Genomic DNA, 23,679 nt, shown 5'->3' on the forward strand with positions numbered 1-23,679 from the left:
TGTCCTACTACTTTTCTGCTTGGAGGATTTTTTACACTGTACTGGTACTGGTAGAGTTCCAGGTTTGTTTCATTAAGCCCTTCATTAGGAGGATTCCTGATGTATCCTTACAATGGATGGCTAGGACCTTCCTACTGTATGCTCATATAATGGGATATTTTATCCAGTTCCTCACCTCCCCCCAAAAGTCAAAGGAGGAGTGATGTGGCTACTGTTGATGTTTAGGGTGTTTACCTCAGTCATATAGCTGTTCTTATATGGAAAGTTATATTACTGGGGACCTTCTTGAGCATATGCTTAGTGGAGGCAGGGTATAGATGCAATACTTTGCATCTGTTCCCCATGGGCTCCAACATATATGTTCAGCAGGAGGGAGCAGAAAGAAAAGATATAGCTTTGTATGAAGAAAACAAGATGTGAATATAGTCTAGCAGGTATTGCATTATGGACTTAATTTTTTTTCCTTAACACAATGTACATTTATATAATTGGCCTGTGGACCCTAACACAGATAAGGTGTGGCAAGAACCAATCAAGATAATCAAGAATAAATGAGTGTTTAAAGGAAAAAATTGTAAGTTTGAAAAGGCACATCTACAGATGACATTGAAACTGAAAGTATATTAGGTTTATACGTTTATTTTGATAATAGATGTAATGTAATAGTAAAATTCAACCTTTCTCCAAAGGTAAACAAAGCTTATTATAAAAATTTGTCTATTGGTTTCCTGTACATGAAGCATTCATAATGATCAATAATTTAGAACAATAATTTCTATCCTCAGGAAGAAATCTGATTTAAGTTCCACAGACAGAACCAGCTCAAATTTTTGTTAAGTGCATTTATAGATTTTGTAAGAACACAAAAGTTTCATCTCTTGATACAAAAAAGTATCAAAATGCGCATTCTTCTGCATCATTGAGTGTGTTTTCAACTAAATTTTGAGAGATAATACTTGATATATGCTGATGTCCAGTATTTTGTCATGTGTTTTCTTTAAGATTTTTCTTACTTTTCTTCTTTTGAACTAGGTAATTTGCTGAAATCTGCATAAAGTATTTTGTAAAATGTAAGATTATTCAATCCATACAAGATGCTACAAATAGATTTTTCTAATTTGCAGTGATGAATTTACTGTATAATGTGTAATCCATGAAGAGTGTACTCTATACAGCATTTCTGTAAACAAACCCAATATTTTGCAACCTCATAAATATAATTTAGTTTAATTATTCCACAAAATAACTGTTTGTTAGATTTGTTTTCTTTCAAGTTCCTAAATATCTAATTTTATACTTTAGGGTAAAAATTATAAAAGGATTTTTTATTTTATGTTCTTACACAGGCTTCAGGGTGTGACTAATGTTCTACAAAATAAGCACATGTTATCTTTTATTTATTGAATATTAACTATTCATAGTATTAGGATAGTAAAATGTTTACTCTCATTCAAAGACTTATCAAGACTAGTGCCACGGGTATTTTTTTGAGGAGCATCTCATCCACCAGAAACTCAAATCTACATAATCTAGGAGGTTACATAGATTTGAGCAAATAACTGATACCAGTTTTTGGAACAAACAATTCTAAATATGTAAAAAAAAAACCTCAGAACTTCTTTAATTCAGAAGGATTACTCATATCTTGACATCACACCAGTAAAATATAAAAATTTTATTTATAAAAATAGATTAAAAATACATAAACTCTAAGCTACGTGTTTCGTGTCCGTTGGTGACAAGTTTTTTTTTAATATATATTTATATGAGCATCTTTCACAGAATTTGGACTTTTTAGTCAGTATAAATGTGATTGAACTTACAGTACCTGCATGTGGTGGTTATCGCCTATGCATCCAGCTAATAACAACATCATATAAAGGAAACAAGTAGTAGAATCCCTTTCTAGGTGTATAAGTATGGAACAGAATAGGGAGAGTAAAGGGGAAGAGAAAGTGTTTTAAATCCTGCTTATTGATGTGATGGAATGAAGTCTTAAATTCTGATAGCAATAGCAACACAAGTGTGAAGAAAAGCCCAGAGTAAAAGTCCAGTGTGTTACGAGTCAGATTTATGGGTCAGAATGTTACATGTTATTGTACATGTGAATTGTAAGGTTCCAAACTTTATTACCGTTAAGGTATATATTATTCATCTGCTGTCACAACCTCCACTTTTGTAAAAACAAAAAAGCCAATTTACTTGTTATAAAGTGATGCAGTTTATTTGTTAAAATAGTTTTAACATCTCATTGTACTCACCTTAGACATTTTCTTTCCATAGCAGCCATGAGTCATGTGACCCGCTGGCAGCAGAATCTGGTACTTCCTCTCACATTCCATGTCCTGTGGACTAAATATGGATGAAAGGGCTGGGCGCTTATTACTTTATGCCCCCTCCATGAACACCACACCCCTGAAATCGGAGTAGTATTAACATAGAGGTTACAACCCCCTGACCCCGCCAAACAACTCACCTTCACCTAGGATTAATGATCAATATCAGATGAGCTGGGATTCACACTTCACCCCTGCCAGATCAACTGCAAGAGACCAGAGGCAGATTAAGACTCCCATGGGAGCTCGGCTGTATGAATATTATAGCCCCTACAAGTCCAGAATTCACTTCCTACAAATAGTACTATAATCAAGCTTCTTGGGAAGTATCCCTTCTGCTAGCTTTATGCAGGCTCCGGTTCTTGAAATGGATCTTGTTGTGTAGATGTGTATTGAAAATAGTAACAGATGTACAGGGATTTCAAAGCATAAATATCCTTTGACTATAACATTTGATGGGTGGTTTGGGTGGCCATGGGCCCCCTAGAAGGCTTGGGCCTTGGACTACTGCCCAAATTGCCTATATTAAAATCTACTACTGCTTGTGACCTGCATTTTTACCAGGCCCAGCACAGTGTATTCAGCGGGCAACTCAGTAAAAGGATCATCGAATCATTGAATGTACTTACCTCTGAAGAAAAACCTTAACCCCTTCCCGACATTTGACGTAATAGTACTGCATCGCGGGAGGTGCGTTCCCGCAAAATGCAGTACTATTACGTCAAACTTCTGGCGCCGGCTCCTAAACGGAGCCGGCGCCAGAAGCTGCGGGTGTCGGCTATATATTATAGCTGACATCCGTCTCTAACACCCGCGATCGGAGATTACTCCGATCGCGGGTGTTAACCCCTAACACGCCGCGGTCGCGCTGACCGCGGCGTGTTAGAGGCATTTAAATGTCTACATTACCTGAATCGGACCCCCCCGCGGCGCGTACCGGGGGGGTCCGCTGCTCAGATCGCAGCCCCGGGACTGCCGGTGCCCGGGGCTGCAAGATCTTGATCCGGAAGCCGGGTCCGTGCCTTCTGGCAGGACCCGGCTGTAAGACACTGGGCATGCGCAGCATGCTCAGTGTCTTACATTACACAGTGCAATACATCTGTATTGCACTGTGTAATCTGTAAAAAAGCTTGAACAAGTGATCAGAAGATCACTTGTTCAAGCTTAGATGTCAGTTACTGTAAAAAAAGTAAAAATGAATAAATAAAGGTTTTTTACAATAAAAATAAATAATAAAAGAAAGTGAAAGCTCCCCCAAACACCACATTTCCCTTTACACAAGTAATAAAGTATAAAAAACACTAAATCACGAAAAAACCCCACTTATTTGGTATCGCTGCGTCCGTAACAATCTGTACAATAAATCCTAATCATAATTGGACCCGCTCGGTGAACGTGGTAAAAAAAAACCCCAAAAACTTGCCAAAAATTAAAACTTTTTATCAAATTGCTTTACAAAAAATGTTCTAAAAAGTGATCCGAAAAAGTTACAAGCACCAAAATGATACCAATAAAAAGAGCAACTTGTCACGCAAAAAATAAGCTTACAACCAGCTCCGTAAACCAAAAAATACTATAATTATGCCAATTATAAAAATGGCAATACTAAAACAAATGCAATTTTTTCTATTCTAGTTTTCCTTCAATAAAATTGGAAAAATAAAAATAAAACTATATAAATGAGGTATCACCGTAATCGTAGTGATCCGTAGAATAAAGATAATATATTATTGTTATGCTACAGTGAACACCCCCCCCCCAAAAAATGCTAAAAATCCAAAACAAGAATTGATGATTTTATTTTCCTCCACACGTAAAAAGTTAATAAAATTGCTTCAATAAGCTAAAAACCCACTAAAATTAAGTTTTTTTTACAGTGCATCTCGTCTCGCAAAAAATAAGCCCTTATTTGTCTAAATTGCTTAAAAAATAAATAAAGATTGTATAGCCTATTCCTAACGAGCGTTGTTATAGAACGGTGCGGCGAGTAGTGACTTTACAACACCGGTCAGGGTAAGACGGCGGCTGTTCACTGATTGGGGTAAGACGGCAGCTGTTCCTGACAGCCATCCATCCTGCCCCATGGACCAGAAGGGTTACGTTCCCCCCACACAACCCCAGTTTATTATTGCTGCTATTGGCTCATCAATTCAGACGAGCCAATAGCAGCGAATTTACTTATGACGTCAGTAATACCGGTCACTATGTCTGTAGACACGGTGATCGGGGCAGGGTGGCGGCTGTTCCTGAAAGCCACCAATTGTGCCTTGCGGTCCAGAGGGGTTTTGTTGCCCTCCTCTGTCCATGTTTGCCGCTATTGGCTGGTCGATTTGGTCCAGCCAAAAGCAGCAATATTTGTCACAATGGGCATCGCTAAGGTGAATAAGAGCAACACTTGGCGATAATTTCCCTACTAAAACGAAGAAAAGCGCTGGCCGTGCACATTGTTCAGATGATGCTGTACAACTCTTACGTGCTGTTCCAATGTGCATGTCCTGCCGTATCATTTCTCCGTTTTCAAGAGAAAGATATTAGGAAACTAATATTGGGACAAGAAGGACGGGGCCCCAGTATCTCTGGTTTAGATGTTCCTGTATTTTGCCAGGGCAGCATTTTCCCGGTGAATTCTGCTGCTTCCAATGATAGGACTCAATAAAGAGTCTGTTCCAAAAGAGGAGTTAGGATGGACACTACATACTACTAAGAGACCTGCGACAACTCCAGAGTGACAAAAGTTTAGTTGGTCCCTTGATATATACTACCTCCTTATACACTAGACATTCACAATTCACGCCCAACCTATTGTGAATTAATTTCGGTAAAATGAATAATTGTAACAACTGTTATGTCCCGTTGCTCCCTATACCCCTCCATTATTTCATAAGGGGCGCCACATAACGGGCACTGAACTTTCCAGAAATAATTGAAATTTCCATCTTGGACTCCATTGCACATCGTATTTGGAAACCACCTATATGTTCAAAATGCTCATTTCACCACGTGTATTACACTACACCACATATTACACCTTGCTATATTCCCCAAGGGGTGTACATTCAACAATTAGGGTCACTTTTCGGGTTTTCCTCTGTTTTGGTACCACTACGGCTCTCCAAATGCATCCTGACACATGTGAAGGATTTCTTACAAATTTGGCCTCTAAAAGACAAACATTCCTCTTTTCCTCTACTGTGCGCCCATAATACATTTTATATGCACATGTGGGGTACTTCTACACTCGGGAGAAATAGTTTTACACCTTTTTGGAGTTATTTAATATATAACCCCTTGTGGCTTACAAAAATTAGAGGTAAAGTGACATTTATAGGAAAATTTTCACCTTTTTAATGATTAGGGCCTAATTGGATCATTCACCTGTAGGGGCAAATACATATATTACACATTGCAAAATTCTCTAAGGGGTGTGCATTCAAAGATTAGGGTCACTTTTCGGATTCTTATCCGTTTTATACCACTAGGGTTCTCCAAATGCATGTCAAACATTTCTGTCAAATCTGGCTTCTAAAAGGCAAACATTCCCCTTTCCTTTTACTGTGCGCCCATACAACATTTTATATACACATGTGGGGTACTTCTACACTTGAGAGAAATAGGTTTAGACATTTTGATTGGTTATTACATTTTTTTATCCCTTGTGGCTATATAAAATTAGGAGTAAAATGACCTTTATAGGAAAATGTTCACCTTTTATCTATTTAAGTCCTAATTAAATCAAACACCTTTACGGACAAATACACATATTACACCTTGCTAAATTCTCTAAGGGGTGTGCTTTCCAAAATGGTGATACTTGTTGGGGTTCCGCTCTGTTTTGGTACCACTACGGCTCTCTAAATGCATGCTGACACATGTAAAGGATGTCTGTCAAATTTGGCTTCTAAAAGTCCAACGCCCCTCTTTCCCTTCTGAGCTTCACTGCGTACCCATACAACATTTTATTTGCATGTGTGGGGCAATTTTATACTCGGGAGAAATGCTAGTACACATTTTTTGGGGTTGTTTCATCTTTAATGCCTTATGGGATACAAAAATTAGCCGTAAAAGTGACTTTTTTGGGAAAATGTTCACTTTTTTCCTTTTAGGGACCTAATTGAAGCAAACACCTGTAGGGGAAAATACACATATCACACCTTGCTGAATTCTCCAAAGGGTGCACTTTCCAAAATGGTGACACTTGTTGGGGTTCCCCTCTGTTTTGGTACCACTAGGGCTCTCCAAATGCATCCTGACACATGTAAAGGATGATTGTCAAATCTGGCTTCTAAAAGGCCAAAGCCCCTCTTTCCCTTCTGAGCCCTACTGTGCACCCATACAACACTTTATATGCAAAAGTGGTGCAGTTCTGTGCTTAGGAGAAATAGTTTTACACATTTATGGGGTTGTTTTATCTTTTATCCCTTGTGGCTTACAAAAATTTGGGGTAAAAGTGACTTTTTTGAGAAAATGTTCACCTTTTTTCACTTTTGGGGCCTAATTGAATCAAACACCTGTTGGGGAAAATACACAAATTACACGCTGCTAAACTCTCCAAGGGGTGTACTTTCCAAAATGGTGTCTCATGTTGGGGCTTTTCTCTGTTTTGGTACCATTATGGCTCTCCAAATGCATCCTGACACATGAAAACTTTTTCAGCCATATTTGCCCTGCAAAAACGAAACAACGCTCTTTCCCTTCCAGGTGCCCCCCTGTGCCCGTACAGCAGTGTACAGTGACAAAATGGGTATTGGCATACTCAGGAGGAATTGACCTAAACATTGTAAAATGCATTTTCCTTTTTAACCCATTGTGAAGGTGCAAATTTTAGTGTTCAATGAATCTATAGTGAGATAAAATTACATTTCTCTAATTTCACTTTCATTTATCTTTCACCCTCATGAAACGCTCAAAGGGTTAACAAAATTCCCAAAGGTTGTTTTGAATATTTTGAGGGGTGTAGTTTCTAAAATGGTGTAATTTGTGGGGGTTTTCTGTCATGTAGGCCTTATAAAGTCACTTCTAACTAAATTGACCCTCCAAAAGTAGGTTTTGATGATTTTTGTGAAAATCTGAAAAATTGCACCTAAAGTTATAAGCCTCCTAACATCCTAAATAAAGGAAAAGATGTTTGAAAAATGATGCCAAGTTAAAGCAGACATATGGAAAATATTAGTTATCAAGTTATTTTAGTGATATGACCCACTTTCCAAAAAGTAGAAAATTTTGAATTTGGAAAACATTGTTTTTCTCAAAATTTTTGCCAAATTTCCATTTATTTCATAAATAAATACTAAATATATTGATTAAATTTCTCAACCAGCATGAAGTACAATGTGTCACGAAAAAACAATCTCAAAATCAACTGGATATGTTAAAGCGCTCCAAAGTTATAACTAGAGATGAGCGAGCACTAAAATGCTCGGGTACTCGTTATTCGAGACGAACTTTTCCAGATGCTCGAGTGCTCGTCTCGAATAACGAGCCCCATTGAAGTCAATGGGAGACCCGAGCATATTTCAAAGGGACCATGGTTCGGGAATAAAATGTGTTAATTAACTGAAAAAGAATGTCTTCTGATAAGTTAGCAGATGTATGCAAACATCTGCAATCTATTCTTCACTGTTCCGTGCGTATATTATCTCCCGACAAGTTAGCAGATGTGAAGAACAGTGAAGAATAGAATAAAAACAGTGAACACAGGATGATTTAAGTGAAAAACGCAGTGAAGAATAGATTACAGATGTTCTGCACATCTGCTTACTTGTCGGGGTGATACGCTGTCCCGGGATCCGCTCCTCTTCTTCCACTGAAGTCTCCCCCGTGCTGCCCGATGTCTGTGTCCCCCGTGCTGGCAAATGTCTGTGTCCCCCGTGCTGCCTGATGTCTGTGTCCCCCGTGCTGCCCGATGTCTGTGTCCCCCGGGCTGCTGCCCGATGTCTGTGTCCCCCGGGCTGCTGCCCGATGTCTGTGTCCCCCGTGCTGCCCGATGTCTGTGTCCCCCGGGCTGCTGCCCGATGTCTGTGTACCCCGGGCTGCTGCCCGATGTCTGTGTACCCCGGGCTGCTGCCCGATGTCTGTGTCCCCCGGGCTGCTGCCCGATGTCTGTGTCCCCCGGGCTGCTGCCCGATGTCTGTCTCCCTGCTGCTTGATGTCTCCCTGCTGCTTGATGTCTCCCTGCTGCTTGATGTCTCCCTGCTGCTTGATGTCTCCCTGCTGCTTGATGTCTCCCTGCTGCCGTTCCGCGCATATCTTCCGACAGGTAAGCAGATGTGCCGAACATCTGTAATCTATTCTTCACTGTGTTCTTCACTGTGTTTTTAACTTAAATGATCCTGTGTTCACTGTGTTCACTATTTTTATTCTATTCTTCACTGTTCTTCACTGTGTTTTTTTAATTAAATGCTCGATCTCGAGCAGGGGAAATACTCGTCCGAGCAACGAGCCGTTTCGAGTACCTTAATACTCGAACGAGCATCAAGCTCGGACGAGTATACTCGCTCATCTCTAGTTATAACCACTTAAATAGACACATGTCAGATTTTAAAAAATGGGCCGTGTCAGGAAGGTGAAAAGTGGCTTCAGCGTTAAGGGGTTAATGCATAAAACCAAAGTGAAAAGATAAAAAAGTATTGCTTTGATAAAACAATGGACCTAAAATTATCATAAAACTTGTGGGCAGCATTACAAATGCTCTGATCTGTAAATTGTTAGAATACATTAAATATTGATATGATGAAAATACATATTTTTATAAGCTCTACTATTTGGGTAGTAGACCCAGTTTAGACAGAAAGTTCTTCCTCAATACAATCTAATATTCTGGAATCTTGGTTTTATTTGACTTGGAGAACATGGCTATTGTTTAAGCATTAAATATGTATTACAGAAGCAAAACAAGGCATGTGAAAACAGATGAGGCAAGGGGAATTCTAAATAATTTAATACACCTACTTCCAATTCAAGTGCTTAGCATTCACTCAATAGAGACTAGTACAAATAAGACTGTTCACATTGATGCCACAATGTGCAAACATTTGAAGGATGAACAGTATATGGACATTTGATATTACTCTTTATGAAACGTTGAGGGTATCCCATGTTTTGCACAGTATCTAATAAAATGAGTACATGGAATTAGTAAAGGGTTGCATAAATTACTTCTATGTCTTTAGATGGGTCCACTAATCTTATTTTGCACATATTAGGTTTCTGAGCCATAAGTGTAATAAAATCATGAAAAGCTCACTTATAACAGATATAAATATATAGATGCTGCACATAACAAAGGACATTTTAATAATGCTATGCAGGATGGGTAAAGCAACTCAATAGGTTCATGTCCCTGAGATGCCCGACTTTTAGGTCTCTCTTATGAGGTGTTGGGATTTAATGCTGCCCATGTTTTACCTCTTAAGGACGCAGCCAGTTTACACATTAAAGGGAACCTGTCACCAGGGACCTCATTTTCACTAAAGACAGATTGTAAAAGCACATCACACCTGCATTGAAAATATGTGTTTCTGCTTTCTCTAAGCATTTACATTAAAATATAATTGTGTGTTATAACTTATCTTGCACCCTGACAGAATCCTCTTTGAAGTCCAACGGCCTTGGTTTGGATGGATTTCAAAAAACATGTGAGTGGTCTGTGCTGCTGACTGCTCAGCTCTCAGCCAAAACCTTTGTGCTCCTGTAAAGCTACTCCATATCCCACTGATGTCAGCTCACCAGGCTGTGACCTCTGTAAAGGAGCAGGAGGGAGGATCTGTAAAGGAGAACAAAGGTGGGGGTGGAGAGCTGAGCAGTCTGAAGCACAGGCAAGTCAAGTTTTTTTAAAAATGCATTCAAACCAAAGCCCTGATTCTGTCAGGTTGTAAGGTAAGTTATATAATGCAGAATGGTGGCGTTGGATAGTGGGAGATTTGCCCCCTACCTACATATTTTATGACATGATCCGCCATGACACTAAATGTCATGATATAGATCAGTCATGACACGATCTGTCATGACTGAGATCAATCATGGTACAATCTGTTATGACATATATATGAGTCATGAGATGATCTGTCTTACGTCGCTGTAACTGGCCAGTCTGCATTGACCGGCCAGTTTCAGTAATCAACATTGCAGGACCAATCAAATTGGTCCTACGATGTCAGCAGGTGGGTGTTGCCTTGTGATCCACACCCGTCCCTTACACTCTTCACCCTATTGCGAGACAGGGTGACTTCACCAAAGCAGGAGCTGCTTGCGACCGATATATACGACGCTAAGCGCTAAGTCGCTGCGCTCAGCGTCTGTTATATTGGCCGTTGAGCGCTAAGGAGTGATTACAGTTAGCGCTCTAACTTTTTAACAAATTTTGCATAAATCATTATGCAAAAACCCAAATTTTAACAGGTCCACTCATCACTATTTATGAGGATTAATGAAAAAAATGGATGCAACTTTGAACAACTTTTTTTTTTCAAATCCGAGAACTGGCTTCGTTGTATGAATATAGTTTAAGTGTTGAAGTTAATGAAGTAGCACTAGCTAAATAATTGAATAATTTGATAGCAATTTTGTCATATTTAATATTATCAATAATAATTCTGTGCATCAACGATATATGCTTACTGTAAATTTGATCATTTCATTTTACAGTATTTTTCTGGGTTTGCACTATGGCTAATTGCATAATTCTAATTGTCTGTAATAAAATATCCATAATATCGGTTGATGACCAGCATAAGATGTAAAAACTTTCATAAAATGAATTGTAGAAGTATTTGTGCTAGATCTTGGCTTTCCCAAGGGTGTCTTCTGGTAGATAAGTGGTCATATTGAACCAGGCTGAATTCTCCAGATTTGAAAAACAACATAATCTCATCTTGTAATATTTTAGTTTCTTTCATAAACAACCACAATAAAGCAAAGCCTCCCCTGCATTTAAATGGTTGTGAAACATTTCATTATTGCATCCTATTTCTGGAGGAACACGCTATTAGATATAGCCAGCAGATTGTCTTCCATATTTCAGCCTTCTACATTAAAAAACAAAATGGTGCTCCAGTGCCAGTGCTTCATAAACAGTGGACTCTTGACACACTTGCCTGGTTTTTTGGATAAATTCTGTGTTTAGAGTAAAGAGGTTTTGATTTAATTTTCAGTTCCAAGATGTTAAGCAATGTCTGAAATGCTGGATAATGTCGCTGGCACTATCAGATTATAATTAAGCTTTGTATGCCATCGTTGTAGTAATTGTATAAACACCCAAAGCCAAGGAAAAGTTTATAAATAACAACAAGCTTTTGATTCTAATCAAAATTCTTTAATGTCTTAATAAATTGTGTAGTCCCACATGTTTAATATGTCTGTGGAACAAACCACTTATGTATTTAGGCGGTGTGATACTTAATTAACCACCTGGAATTATAGCTGGTACTTATGACTAATTATTGTTGCACACCACATGTGTACATGGATTATTTCTTATCATTAAAGGGGTATTCCCACCAAGACAAGATATAATTCAAACCTGTGTCTGTCAGTCCAGGTGTACACAATTTCAGTTGCCCCTGGTTTCCAACCCTGTATCTTCTGACTTAAGGTCTGGGAAGCCATCTTGTTTTTCTGTCTGACGGTGCATCAGCTGAGATATTCTCTGCCTCTAGCCCCTTCCCCCGGCATTCCAGGATGGAGCTCACAGACACACACTGAATTCCTCCTGGCAACAGCACATCGTGATGAGAGAGAAGCTGCAAGCTACAGGCAGATAATGGGAGGGGAATGGAGGTACAAGAGATCTCATAGTGTGAGAACAGATATGTAGCAGAGCTGACAGTGTGTAATATGCATCTCATGGATCTCATCATCTGCCTCATCTCTGATATGTCTCTTCTCTTTCTGTGTCAAATACTAGTACAATGTTCAGAAGGTAAATGAAAGTATATATAAACCTGTACCCTGATTATCTAACCACATTTTCTGAACATAGAACTAGATGGGTCATAATGTGTTTGCTTAGAGAGTCCCCACCCACAGGAGCTAAAACAGCAATAAAACTGAGTAAAATTGTAAAGTAAGGGGTTAAAATGATCTTTATTTTGTAAACAACATTAGAGGATTTGATAATTTTCTTTAACCTTTAAAGAGGTTCAACCAAGTGGGATAGTTAAAGGGGTTATCCGGCTGTTAAAAATTACTGAGGGCCGGGCTGGGGTTGGCTAGTTAAACATAATGAACATGTACTTACCTCCTCCGGCGCCGCCGATGTCTCGTGCCGTGGTCCCTTCTATCCATGCCCCTGTTTGTTTACAGGGGCACAGAAGCCGTGCACAGGAAGCTTCCGGTCCGCGCTGTGGCCGGCTCCTCCCATCCGTCCCTATCTCTCAGCATTGTAAGTACTGGGAGATGGTGTCGGATGAGAGCTTGGGCGATGGTGTCTGCAATGTGTTCTTCACACATATTGTTCTTCACATACTATTCTGAAGAACACCGTAAGTTAGCAGATGTACGGAAACATCTGCAATGTGTTCTTCAGTGTTCTTTTAATGTGTTCTTTCAGTGAAAACATCTGCAAATATCTACAATGTGTTCTTCAGTGTTCTTTCAATGTGTTCTTTCAGTGAAAAATGCTCGAGTCTCCCATTGACTTCAATGGGGTTTGTTATACGATACGAGCACTCGGGAAAAGTTCGACTCGATTAACGAGCACTCGAGCATTTTAGTGTTCGCTCATCTCTAATCATAATTAATAATTGCTTTAAAACTTTTTTACATGTTGTTTACTTGTTTTCCAACTTGTATCCCTCTCTGAATGAAGGGGCGACTATGGGGTTGAATGTCCAGAATACCATATTAACTATTGGCTCCAAAAGAAAACTAAAGCTAAAACCTCCACCAGGTTATGCCTGGTTTAAACTGGCCTGGGCAGATCATGTGATCATCACTATGTTTGGTTGTAGTCAGTTGCCTGCATTGCATCCAGTATGACCAGTGTTGTGGTGAGATCCATCATAGTGAGGCAATGTGCAGTGATGACAGTTATACATATCATTACTATAATAACAGAGCAAGGTAGATCATCCCTGGGAGCAGAGCATAAGAGAGGAGCTATAACCGAGAAATAAGGGATGATGAGAGTTGTAGTTGTAGATGGTGGCCATCTTGGAGATAACTCTGCCTACTTTAGAAAACCCATAAAATGTTGTGAATCATAAAAAAAACTATTTATTCTCTGTTTTGTGATTAATAAAATTGAGTTTTGTTTTGTTTTGATTTTTTATAGAATAATGGATTTTGTATCAGACGTCCATATTCCTGGAATACCCCTTTAATTGTTGACAATTGTTGAACGTGTATTGAGTTGGATTTTTAAATACATTTGCCTGACTGTTATACTAGGTTGCTACAGTGTTATATAAAGTTAATTATTTCTATTTTCTTACAGGCATTTCCTGGTAACATAAACTCAGATACTGTTGTCCGACATGAGTTGCAACATCCAATAGTAGCTCGCTATGTGCGTATCGTTCCTTTGGACTGGAGTGGAGAAGGACAGATTGGATTAAGAGTTGAGCTATATGGCTGCCCATACTGTAAGTTCATACAATAAAAATGTAAAGTTGTCTCTAGTGAAGATAAAAAGAAAGTAATTGCATGTAAAATGCATGTAAGATTGATAAAACAACAATGTTCTAAAAAAATACTGCCATTCTTACAACAGATAAGATTTCATGTATGTGGCCCAACTATATCAAAACTGGTGCAAACTGCCTCAGTGTAATTTGTCCCTATACTGTGCAGATTGCATTAGATAATCCAATAGTGTCTCACACTCTTAGTAAATCTGCTCTGTTTTCAGGATTTGGCACAGTTCCTTTTTTTGTACAGTTTTCTTTATGCTGCTTTATGCTTCTTTATGCTAGATTTGTGATGCAGCTCAGCAATAAATGTGTCACAAACTCGGAGTAAGCACTAACAAGCCCCTTTAGGTGCACAGTTTTCTTAAGTGTTGGAAAAAGTGCAACCATGACACAAAAGCGAGGAAAACACTTCATAAATGCATGTGCAAGTTCCAAAGACAACAAAACAAACAAAACCAAGACAAAAAACTGTTGCAGACACAATTGTATATCCAGCCCAGTATGTTTTCCGAAATAATTTCCAGTTTTTCCCCTTATAAACGGGCCTTATTCTCACTAATTCACCACCTTCATGTTAGTGGGGTGGGGAGGGGTGTGGCAAGGCCGTCCCGATGGTGGGCATTGCCAGCAGGGAGTGTGTTGGTTCTGGGCGTTCCTGTTCCCGAGCAATTTTGGGGCAACAATACGCCGGCTCACAATGTTTATTAAGTATGCCCCATATTTTATATTCTCTCTTCAATTCTTTGAAAATATATAAAGAAAATGAATAAGGCATTGCTATTTCATAGATTTTGCTTGCTGCTGCTGCTCTGAATAAAATACTATTTCTGCAGTCCCAGTGGCAGGAAGAAATCTGTTTTCCTTTGAATATAACTTCTTTATTTGTTCCTAATGTTGAAAGGATGAGTGATAAGGCAATCTGAATTGTGTCATAATGTTACATGCGGCATTTACTTTTTGACTTCTATATAGCTCAAAGTGAGACAAAACTGCGCTTCACAATATTTTTCTTATTCTCTATTACATGATATTTATTTTAAAAACTGAGTGACTGTTATCTGTGTAACCTTGGTTTGTTCTGCTATACATCAGAATAATGGTAGGCAAAAGTAATATTTATTAATCTATTTCAATGATAGACTTAAATCTGTGTTTCATATCCAGTTAAAAAGAGACTAGACTATAGAATATGGGTTCCAGCATGGACTGACAATGCAAGAAATAGGGCAGAGCAAGTGTAAAGTAAAAAAAATAAGAACTAATAAGCCTCTTTTTTGTAAATTTTAATAAATACATTTAATTGAATAATGGGAATAACAATACAGCAAGGTGCCCATTATTTTTCCTATGCTACCAGACTAGTTTTCACCATTCAGTCTGTTGAGGATTTATGTGTTTTTTTCCAGAACATATTTGCGTCACTAGCTCTCAGTAAGTTGGTGCTTTAAACATTTTAATAGAAATAAAAAATGTGTTCATTTTCCTGTGACAAATTAATCACATTGAAATGATTCCAGCATTTTATTGCTGAATTATTGCTTTGTAACCTAACTAATTATAATAAAGTAGACTTGTGTGCATTGGAACAATTTATGAACTGCATGAAGTAATGAATCAGGTGCAGCGCTTGTTCATTTTTCCTCAAAAATGTCAACCGTAAACAACATGTACTGTATATAATTAAAATGTGGAAGTATTACCTTCAGGAGAAGTTTACAAAACTTGTCAAGGTCAGATCAAGGACTTATGAAGAGCCGTAGGCACAGAGGCTTCTCTTGCTCAAAAGCTTCATGGAAATATTCTCTTCTTGTATAATGTACACAGTAGTATACATGATATCCAATGAAAACACATTCAACTTTAGAAGTCATATCCCGAGTTTTAGTGGTTTGGACAATGGACATTGCTGCCACAACAAACTGATAGACACCAAATGTGTCAATTGTAGGTCCCCCAAATTGATTAAAGGGGTTGGTCACTTTACCTCAGTTTTTATAATGTGTATGTAAGTGTGGGGAGCAGATTATTAGGTAATTTACTAATATTCATCTATTAGAAGTTCAGCACTGCTTTCTTGATATGTAGATTGAAACCTTCTGACCTCATCAGTCAGAAAGTCTTGTTCATTAAATGGCCACAAATGGAGGGTCGTGTGATCTCTAACTGTCCATGAGCAAATGGCCGTCCAGAACCTTATGATCAAGGTCCCGGAAGGACGATTGTTCATGGACAAATAAGATCACAGCAACACAGACTTCAACAAATCTCTGTTAAAACTGTCTCAGCTACTATGTTTTCAGAGACCTTAACCATTAATTGGCTTTTAAAAAATGCAATGATTGTGTCTACTATGCTAAATAAAAGAGGGTATGGTTCTACATTATATTAACATAATTATATTCTGCTCTTAGGTTTTCTACATCTATGGTTTAGGTCAACAAGAAAGCATTGTGTGATTTGTTTTCTCCCACCTCAGGAGTCTATTGGTTGTCTTATTCTTAAATTATCCCCCAATTATTTTTTACACAGACACATCCTTCAAAAATTGCATACACGTCTAACTGTAATCACATGTAAAGCGGAGGCCACCAGAACCCTTAAGACAACAAAAATGTTGTTGATAAATTTCAACAGATATTTTCCTGCCACTGGTCCAGATCATCTAAGAAAACCACACTCTCCTCCCTCCCTCCTTCTTAGCTTTCAATTGTGGTTCTCTTTGTGTAGATAAAATTATCCATCGGAAACAAATAATTTTCACGTTAGATTTAAAATAAAGAGTTCAAATATAAAACAATGTGGCCTCAGACATTTGACATCTAGAAAATATTTTATAGTTCTGAACCTATGGTATTGAAGGATGTGAGGCAAGTTATGTCTACTCTTCCAGTCTCCTCTTATTCTTTAAGGGAAATCAACCACTTGCACACTGACCTTTTCAGCTGAGCTCACTTACATATCAGCTTAATTGCAGAGATTAAGACCTCCTAAAATACCCAAATTAATCTCTGGCTCTCCAGGGTTTCTCTAGTACAGTTTTTGGTGCTCCCTTATTCCATCGTTATTCATGCCTTTAGTTTGCGCTTCTTTCCTCCCCTTCCCTCTTATTTTCCTGCCCAAAAATTGGTGGAAAGTCTCGAAACAGATGAAGGACACATACATGAAGGCCCTGTATCACAGTCGGTTGCTCTCAGGGGAAAGGGAGGGAGGAGGAGGGAAGAAGCACAGGCAAGAGGTGTGCATAATTATGTGTTGAGGGAGCACTGAACACCTCATTTGAGACACCCTGGAGTGCCAAGACTAAATTGAATACTGTCATAAAGCTTTTTTTCTCTATAATGGGACTGTTTTGTGGCAAAAAAAAATCAGAGCCTTTATAAGCATGAAGATGCCAACATGTAAGTGAAATCAGCTGAAAACTCCAATGTACAAATGGTTGGATTTCTTTTAAACACCCATCAGTTTTGATAAAAGGTCCACTGTGTCTCGAAAATAAGAGGGCCAGTCTTATAAGATACCTAGATAAGGTAAAACCCAAACATATCCCTAAGTTCTGAATAATACTATTCATGCCCAAATCAATTAGTCCGCCCTTTAATGGGTGCAGGCACTTGTGTATCTTCTATAAAAAGTCACAAGCTTTTGAAATTTATACACTAATGAATGTCCCTGCTTAAATTTTAGTTTGTACATATTTCAGAAAAGGCCATGCAAAATATTTTACCTAATTAAATTAATCTCAAACCAAAATTTACATTCACAGCAAACATTACCGATCCTAAAATACATGATAGATTTCCTTTCATCGCCTTTGGCTTTCGGGAGGCTTTCGGGATCCCCATATGGCAGACGTAGAGCAGGTGTTAATTGCTATCCCAGTTAATGACAGTTAACGCTGCAGTAGTTGGAGCAGTCTGCACTGGAGATTTCTACACACTGTAGTCCCAATATTTTCCCTTACTGGCAATATATGTTCCTGTGTATATTTATCTGTGTACGTGTTGCCAGAATTATTCAGTTAAGTTTATACATAATTATGTAGATCAACTGTTTAGTCAACATAAACAAACGCTTGTGTCATTTGTCTGTGAAATACTTCCTCCAGCTATACACACTTCTAGCAACATTGTTAGTCAGCATATGGAACGGCTCTGGGATTTACAAAGAAACTTTTCCGATTGCAGGTTAAATTGTTAGTAATTATTACTTGTCGGTTTTAAATTAAACCATCTGCTCGTCTATGCATTTAGCACCTCAATTCCCCTTTTTAATGAATAGATTTGTAACCTATTTAACCCTTGTATTGCCTCTGGGGCATGTAAAATACAGTAAAATGATATTAAAGGAGTCCCTGAAGTGGATGAAGATTACTTTCTCACTTTATTAGTGGTAACATCTTCTGTTTTGAACCTTGCATAGCAAGTCTTAAAGAAATACTTGCAGTAATAACTCTCAAAGGGGGTTTTTGCTTCTAGAAGACTTATATAAGGGTAGAATGTGGTAAAAGAATATATAATTTTGTAAGTTGGCCAGCAATAATCACTGCAATCAATCACTGCATTACGCCTTGTTTGCAAGATACTACAGCCATTATCATTGTGAAGTTCTATTGTGCACAGAATCTGTTACGCAGCACCAAACACAACCTCAGTGCTGCCCCGTCACACTGTACAATGTTTGATCCAGGCATTGAATGTCAGTCTTTGACAGCATTCTGAATCATTTCAGTACTTATATAAGTTTATTTTACATTACTAGTGCTGGCCCATGGAACACCAGTGCTTGATAAAGCTGACCCTATATATATATATATATTTTAATAAATTTATCAATAAAATAGTAAGTATGTAAAACCAAAAAATATATGAATACTAAAATGATACAGTGGGGTCATTTACTAAGGGCCCGAATTACTCTTTTTCGTCGGGTTTCCCGAATATTACCAATTTGCGGCGTCTTTCCCTGAATTGTCCCGGGTTTTTGGCGCACGTGATCGGATTGTGGCGCATCGGTGCAGGCATGCATGCAACGGAAATCGGGGGCGTTGCTGTTAGAAAACCCGACGGATTCGAAAAAAACGCTGTATTTTTTTTTTTAAATGTGTCGCTTGACACGCATTTACCTGCACCCACGATAGGATAGTGAACTCCAGCGGACTACAGCACACCAGCGACACCTGGTGGACATCGGGCGCACTACCTTAGTGAATCGCCAGGACCGGGTAAGTAAATGTGCCCCATTATATACTACGCCAAATCCTCAAGTGAGGATGGAAAACCTCTCTGTATGGCCAATAATTCAAACAACGAGTGTTGGGAAAACACATCCAAATCCTAACTCCACAGCATTGAAAGTGCGTATGTTCAAGTCTTAGACCTTTAATTTCTATAATCTACAGCAAGATAGTTAGAAAGTGAATATTGCAATAGTCAAACAACAAGTGTTGGGAAATGCAGGTTGCGGTGTAATTGGCTCACTATATCCTGCACCGTTCAATGCAGAATGGGCGCAGTATGAAACACAATTCTATAGCAAGCAGGGCCTGACGTAGAATTGGCGTTAGTAGCAGCCGCCAGCACAGCAACCTGCCAGGTATATCAGGAGACTGAAGCCTTTTGATATATATTCAGCGTGATGGGGTCTTAGGATTACAACTGGCACCAGTGTATGATAAATAACCATTACAGATTATAAGAAGAATGATCCAACTGAGCAGAGTTTGTAACCTTACTAAACTTACATAGTATGTAAGTTTACTCGAACAGGGCCCTCACTCCTATTGTTCCATATGAACCTTTGTTCTCTGTAAAGTCTTATTTATTTGTATATGTCCCCTATGATTTGTAAAGCGCAATGGAATATGATAGCGCTATATAAATAAAGATAATAATAAAATAATCTACTTTTCTTTACTAGCCCACTAAAGCAAATGTGGATTAATATATTAATATATTTTTATTCTATGTAGTAGAAGCAGTTTTATTTATGTATTTGTTTTCAGTGTGTTGACTAGTAGACTTACTCTGTTATTTTACAACTACCAATCATCACATTGATTGCTACTTCTTCAGGAATTCTGAATTGCGCTGGCTCTTGTTAATGTAAGAAATGAAATTCTATCAGTACAAGTGGTCTAGGTGATTATTGCAGTCCCTGGATTGCATCTTGTAAGCTCTTGTAATATACACATTCTGTGGTTACATTGGACTACGTGGAACAGACAAATATGACATAGAAATACAAGGGGACATTTATCATTGGATTTTCTTGACTTTTTGGTGTCTTGCAATGGTTTGCTGGTAAAAGTTGGAGAGACACAGGTTATGAAGAAGCAAGAGCAGTGGTTGGGTAAGACGTGCTCTGGGGGCGTGTCATAGTCTGTGAAGCAGGAGCCCGGAGGAGCACTGGTGATTCCCTCCAGAGCACTTCTAGCTCATGTTCAGTTTTTTAAACTTCACTTTTGGATGCATTATCCATCGTAATGGTGCTCAGCTAAACACATAAATGTGTTTACTATCCAAATAATTGATGAGAGAATATCAATATTGGGTAGGTGCAGGTTCAACATCTGCTGCTAAAAAGGGAATAGGACAGGAGGCAGACTGTTTCATTGGTTAAACAAAATTACTATAGATTACCTCCCATCTCAATGAATGGGAGCTAAATCTGATCAGTGGGGGTGCTGCTTGGACCTGCATACACCTGGTATAGAGGACTATTCTATGTTTGGATACGTCTGAATGTTAATTTTACAACTTTGATAAATGCATACACTAGCCTATGATGCAGCCTCTATTTTAGTTTTCTGTATCAATAAGGGACAGACATGGAATACATTTATTGGTTCATGTTTTTGGGAAAAAGTAAAGCAATATAATAAGGTTTTTATATAAAATCAGTCACTGATTTTATATACACTTTTTTGTACATTTATGGTCTCATATTTTTTAGTAAACTAAAAATCTAGTAATTACTAATTAAAACATCCAATGCAGAATGATTATGAACAAGTATTTAGAATAAAAACAAGGGGTGTCTGTCAATCAAAAGTCAAAAAATGAGGGTGTTTGAAAAATATATGAGATGATTTACAAGATAAACTATTCACATCATAGCATTGTCTTGTCTAAAAAAAATAATGAGGCTTTCATGCATGACTGCTTAAGGGCTAACTAAATACTATTATTATGTGTAGAAAGTGTCTCTTCAACTATAATAGCTTGAGATTTCTCCTGTTGTTCTAAAAAAGCGGGAGGTAGAAGGAGAGGAGTAGACAATCTGGGTGTCTTTGATTTATTTCCATTTATTCTGTTGAGCATACGGATCATTATATGTATGCTCAGGTGGATTTGTGCCAAGCATATAAAATGAATACTGCAAGGCCTGTCAAGGTTGGTCATTAGTGCACATTAATCTTATTAAACACTGCTGTGATCAAAAGAATGACATCGCCCAACAAATATTAGTTTCAATTTACAAGGTAATTTGCTTCACTTGTACGAAGGCTCTACCTAACCCTAATGGCAAGTGTGAGCAATACATTAATGTCAGCCGGTGATGGAACATGACAAAGTTAAATTCAAGAGAAAGACACACCAGCAGAAAGGAGGGACAAAGCATATCAATGAGTTATAATTTGATAATATAATTTTGTTGACTGGATTTTCTGTATTTATTTTTTTAGTATTTTTGTTTTGAGATATAAATTTGTAGTGAAGCTGTCCAGTCCAATACTTTCTGCCTCCAATTAAATTTACGTGAAATTCATAAGAAAAGGTAGTGTCTGTTCAACACTAATCAAGAGGAAAACATTTTTTAGACTGTTTGGCATCACAAAACATAAAGTTAGTCAAGCACATGAAATGAAGTTACAATCAGGTGGATTCTACACTACATAGTGTACATTATGTGTATAAATCTATCTCCATACTGGACCAAGGCTTACAAATTGTATAGCAACCAGCTTTATTCTATACTAATTGAAAAGAGCAAGGATACTCAACATATTGTACAAGAGACTGGGAGGTGTCTTGGAACTATAGGGAGTAAAACATATTTTGACTTTGTTACAGTCAGAAAAAATAGCTATAATGTAAAAGGCATATTTTATTTTCTATTTGGTCAGCTTTTAAGCCTAAAATGTTGTTTTAACCCTTCCAGACGTGGGACGTAATAGTCTTGCACAGGCAGCAGTGACTTGGCGATGTGCGCAGTAGTATTTCGCTATGCTTCTGGCAACGGCTCATGACAAATTTTGTTTTTTTTAATAAAAAACCTCAAGGCATATCACCCAAGTTTTTCAACTAACATGAAGAACAATTTGTCATGAGAACTCTCAAATATACCTGAATGTGTTAAAGGGTTTGAAAGTCATAACCACATAAAGCGACACATGTCAGATTCTAAAAAATGGGCCATGTCAGGAATGTGCAAAATGGTTAAGTAGTTAAGGCTTTAAATGGAAAGATTTAGACCAAAACATAATGAAATTCCTCCCCAAAAATTATAGCATAAATCTAATTGCTAGTTTAGCAACAAATGGAAAAATTGGAGCCATAAATTATTAAAAATAATAATTGTGTCTGGTCCTGAACTAGTTGAAATAAATCCAAAATGGGAGGGGTTTTTCCAAATTTCAGAAAACTGTGTCCTCTAGCAAAGCTATACTGTTAAACCCATATTTATAGAGATGACCACTGTAGATTTTTGGGGTTAGAGACCTGTCACTTAGTGATTCAAGTCTGGCAAGTTTCTGCAACAATAACTGAAAATACATTTTGTTTCTATAGGGAGATCCCATTTGACTTTTTTGCTGCCACCATGGTTCTAAATTTAAATATAACTCACATGCAAAGCAAACCTAGGGTTATGTAACAAAAATAAAGAACATCTGTACGTCTAGTGTATTCTGAAATTAAAGGTGTTACATAAGGAAATAAGAATATACCTGACAGATGCAGCAATAGATACCTCAGTGAATGTCATCTGTCAAGAAATAGGCTCCATGTAAAATACGTAAAATAAATAAATAAGTTTGACATATATTGTTTTAGTGAATGGCTGTGACAGATGCCTCTGACAGATGACATTCATCACCCATATGCAATTCATAGATTCATGTAAAAAAAAACATTTCTGTTTAGCATATATTGTAAACTTTTTTGATTTGCACATCACTCTTTGATACTAAGTCTGATTGTTTTGTAAAAATTGCACTTAGTCAGCAGGAGAAAGCAGAGTATATTGGCCGACATTTATCAAAAACAGTGTAAACTGCACTAGATGCCTGTGTAGTGTGCAGGGTGCAGGCTGCCCCAGATTCATGAATTCTGTTGAACGTTCTTCATGAATTTGGCGCCCCCTACACTGCCCCGACTGAGTGCACCATCTTTTTTTTGGTGCACTGTCAACATTGGGCATGTGACAAAAATCATGACACTGCATGATAAATGTGGCGCACAGTCCGATTCTGCACTGGAATGCCCCTTTCAGTGCAGAATTTTGGACTTTGAGTACAGTGCAGACACTTTATAAATACATGTGCAAACAGTTTGCACCAAAAAGAATGTGCAAAGTCATACAAAAAACTGGTGCAGAGGCTTAAATAAACATGGGCCAATGTGTATAAAACCTTTGATCTTAAAAGAAAAATAAAGAATATATTTGGTACAGAAAAGCTAATTCGAAAAATTAAATACTTCTCTTTATTGACAAAT

The 23,679-nt window shown here is 37.9% G+C and overlaps 1 protein-coding gene across 1 annotated transcript in view; it reads left to right on the plus strand.

Moving 5' to 3' along the window:
- Nucleotides 1–23,679, plus strand: part of CNTNAP2 (contactin associated protein 2) — a 1,040,519-nt gene that overhangs the window by 410,490 nt on the left and 606,350 nt on the right. The window contains exon 4 of the mRNA XM_072153374.1: nucleotides 13,768–13,915. Within this exon, the coding sequence (XP_072009475.1) occupies nucleotides 13,768–13,915 (148 nt within the window). The remainder of the gene's footprint in view (nucleotides 1–13,767; nucleotides 13,916–23,679) is intronic.

The sequence above is a fragment of the Engystomops pustulosus genome, chromosome 5 (genome assembly GCF_040894005.1).
Source record: "Engystomops pustulosus chromosome 5, aEngPut4.maternal, whole genome shotgun sequence".
Taxonomy (NCBI): domain Eukaryota; kingdom Metazoa; phylum Chordata; class Amphibia; order Anura; family Leptodactylidae; genus Engystomops; species Engystomops pustulosus.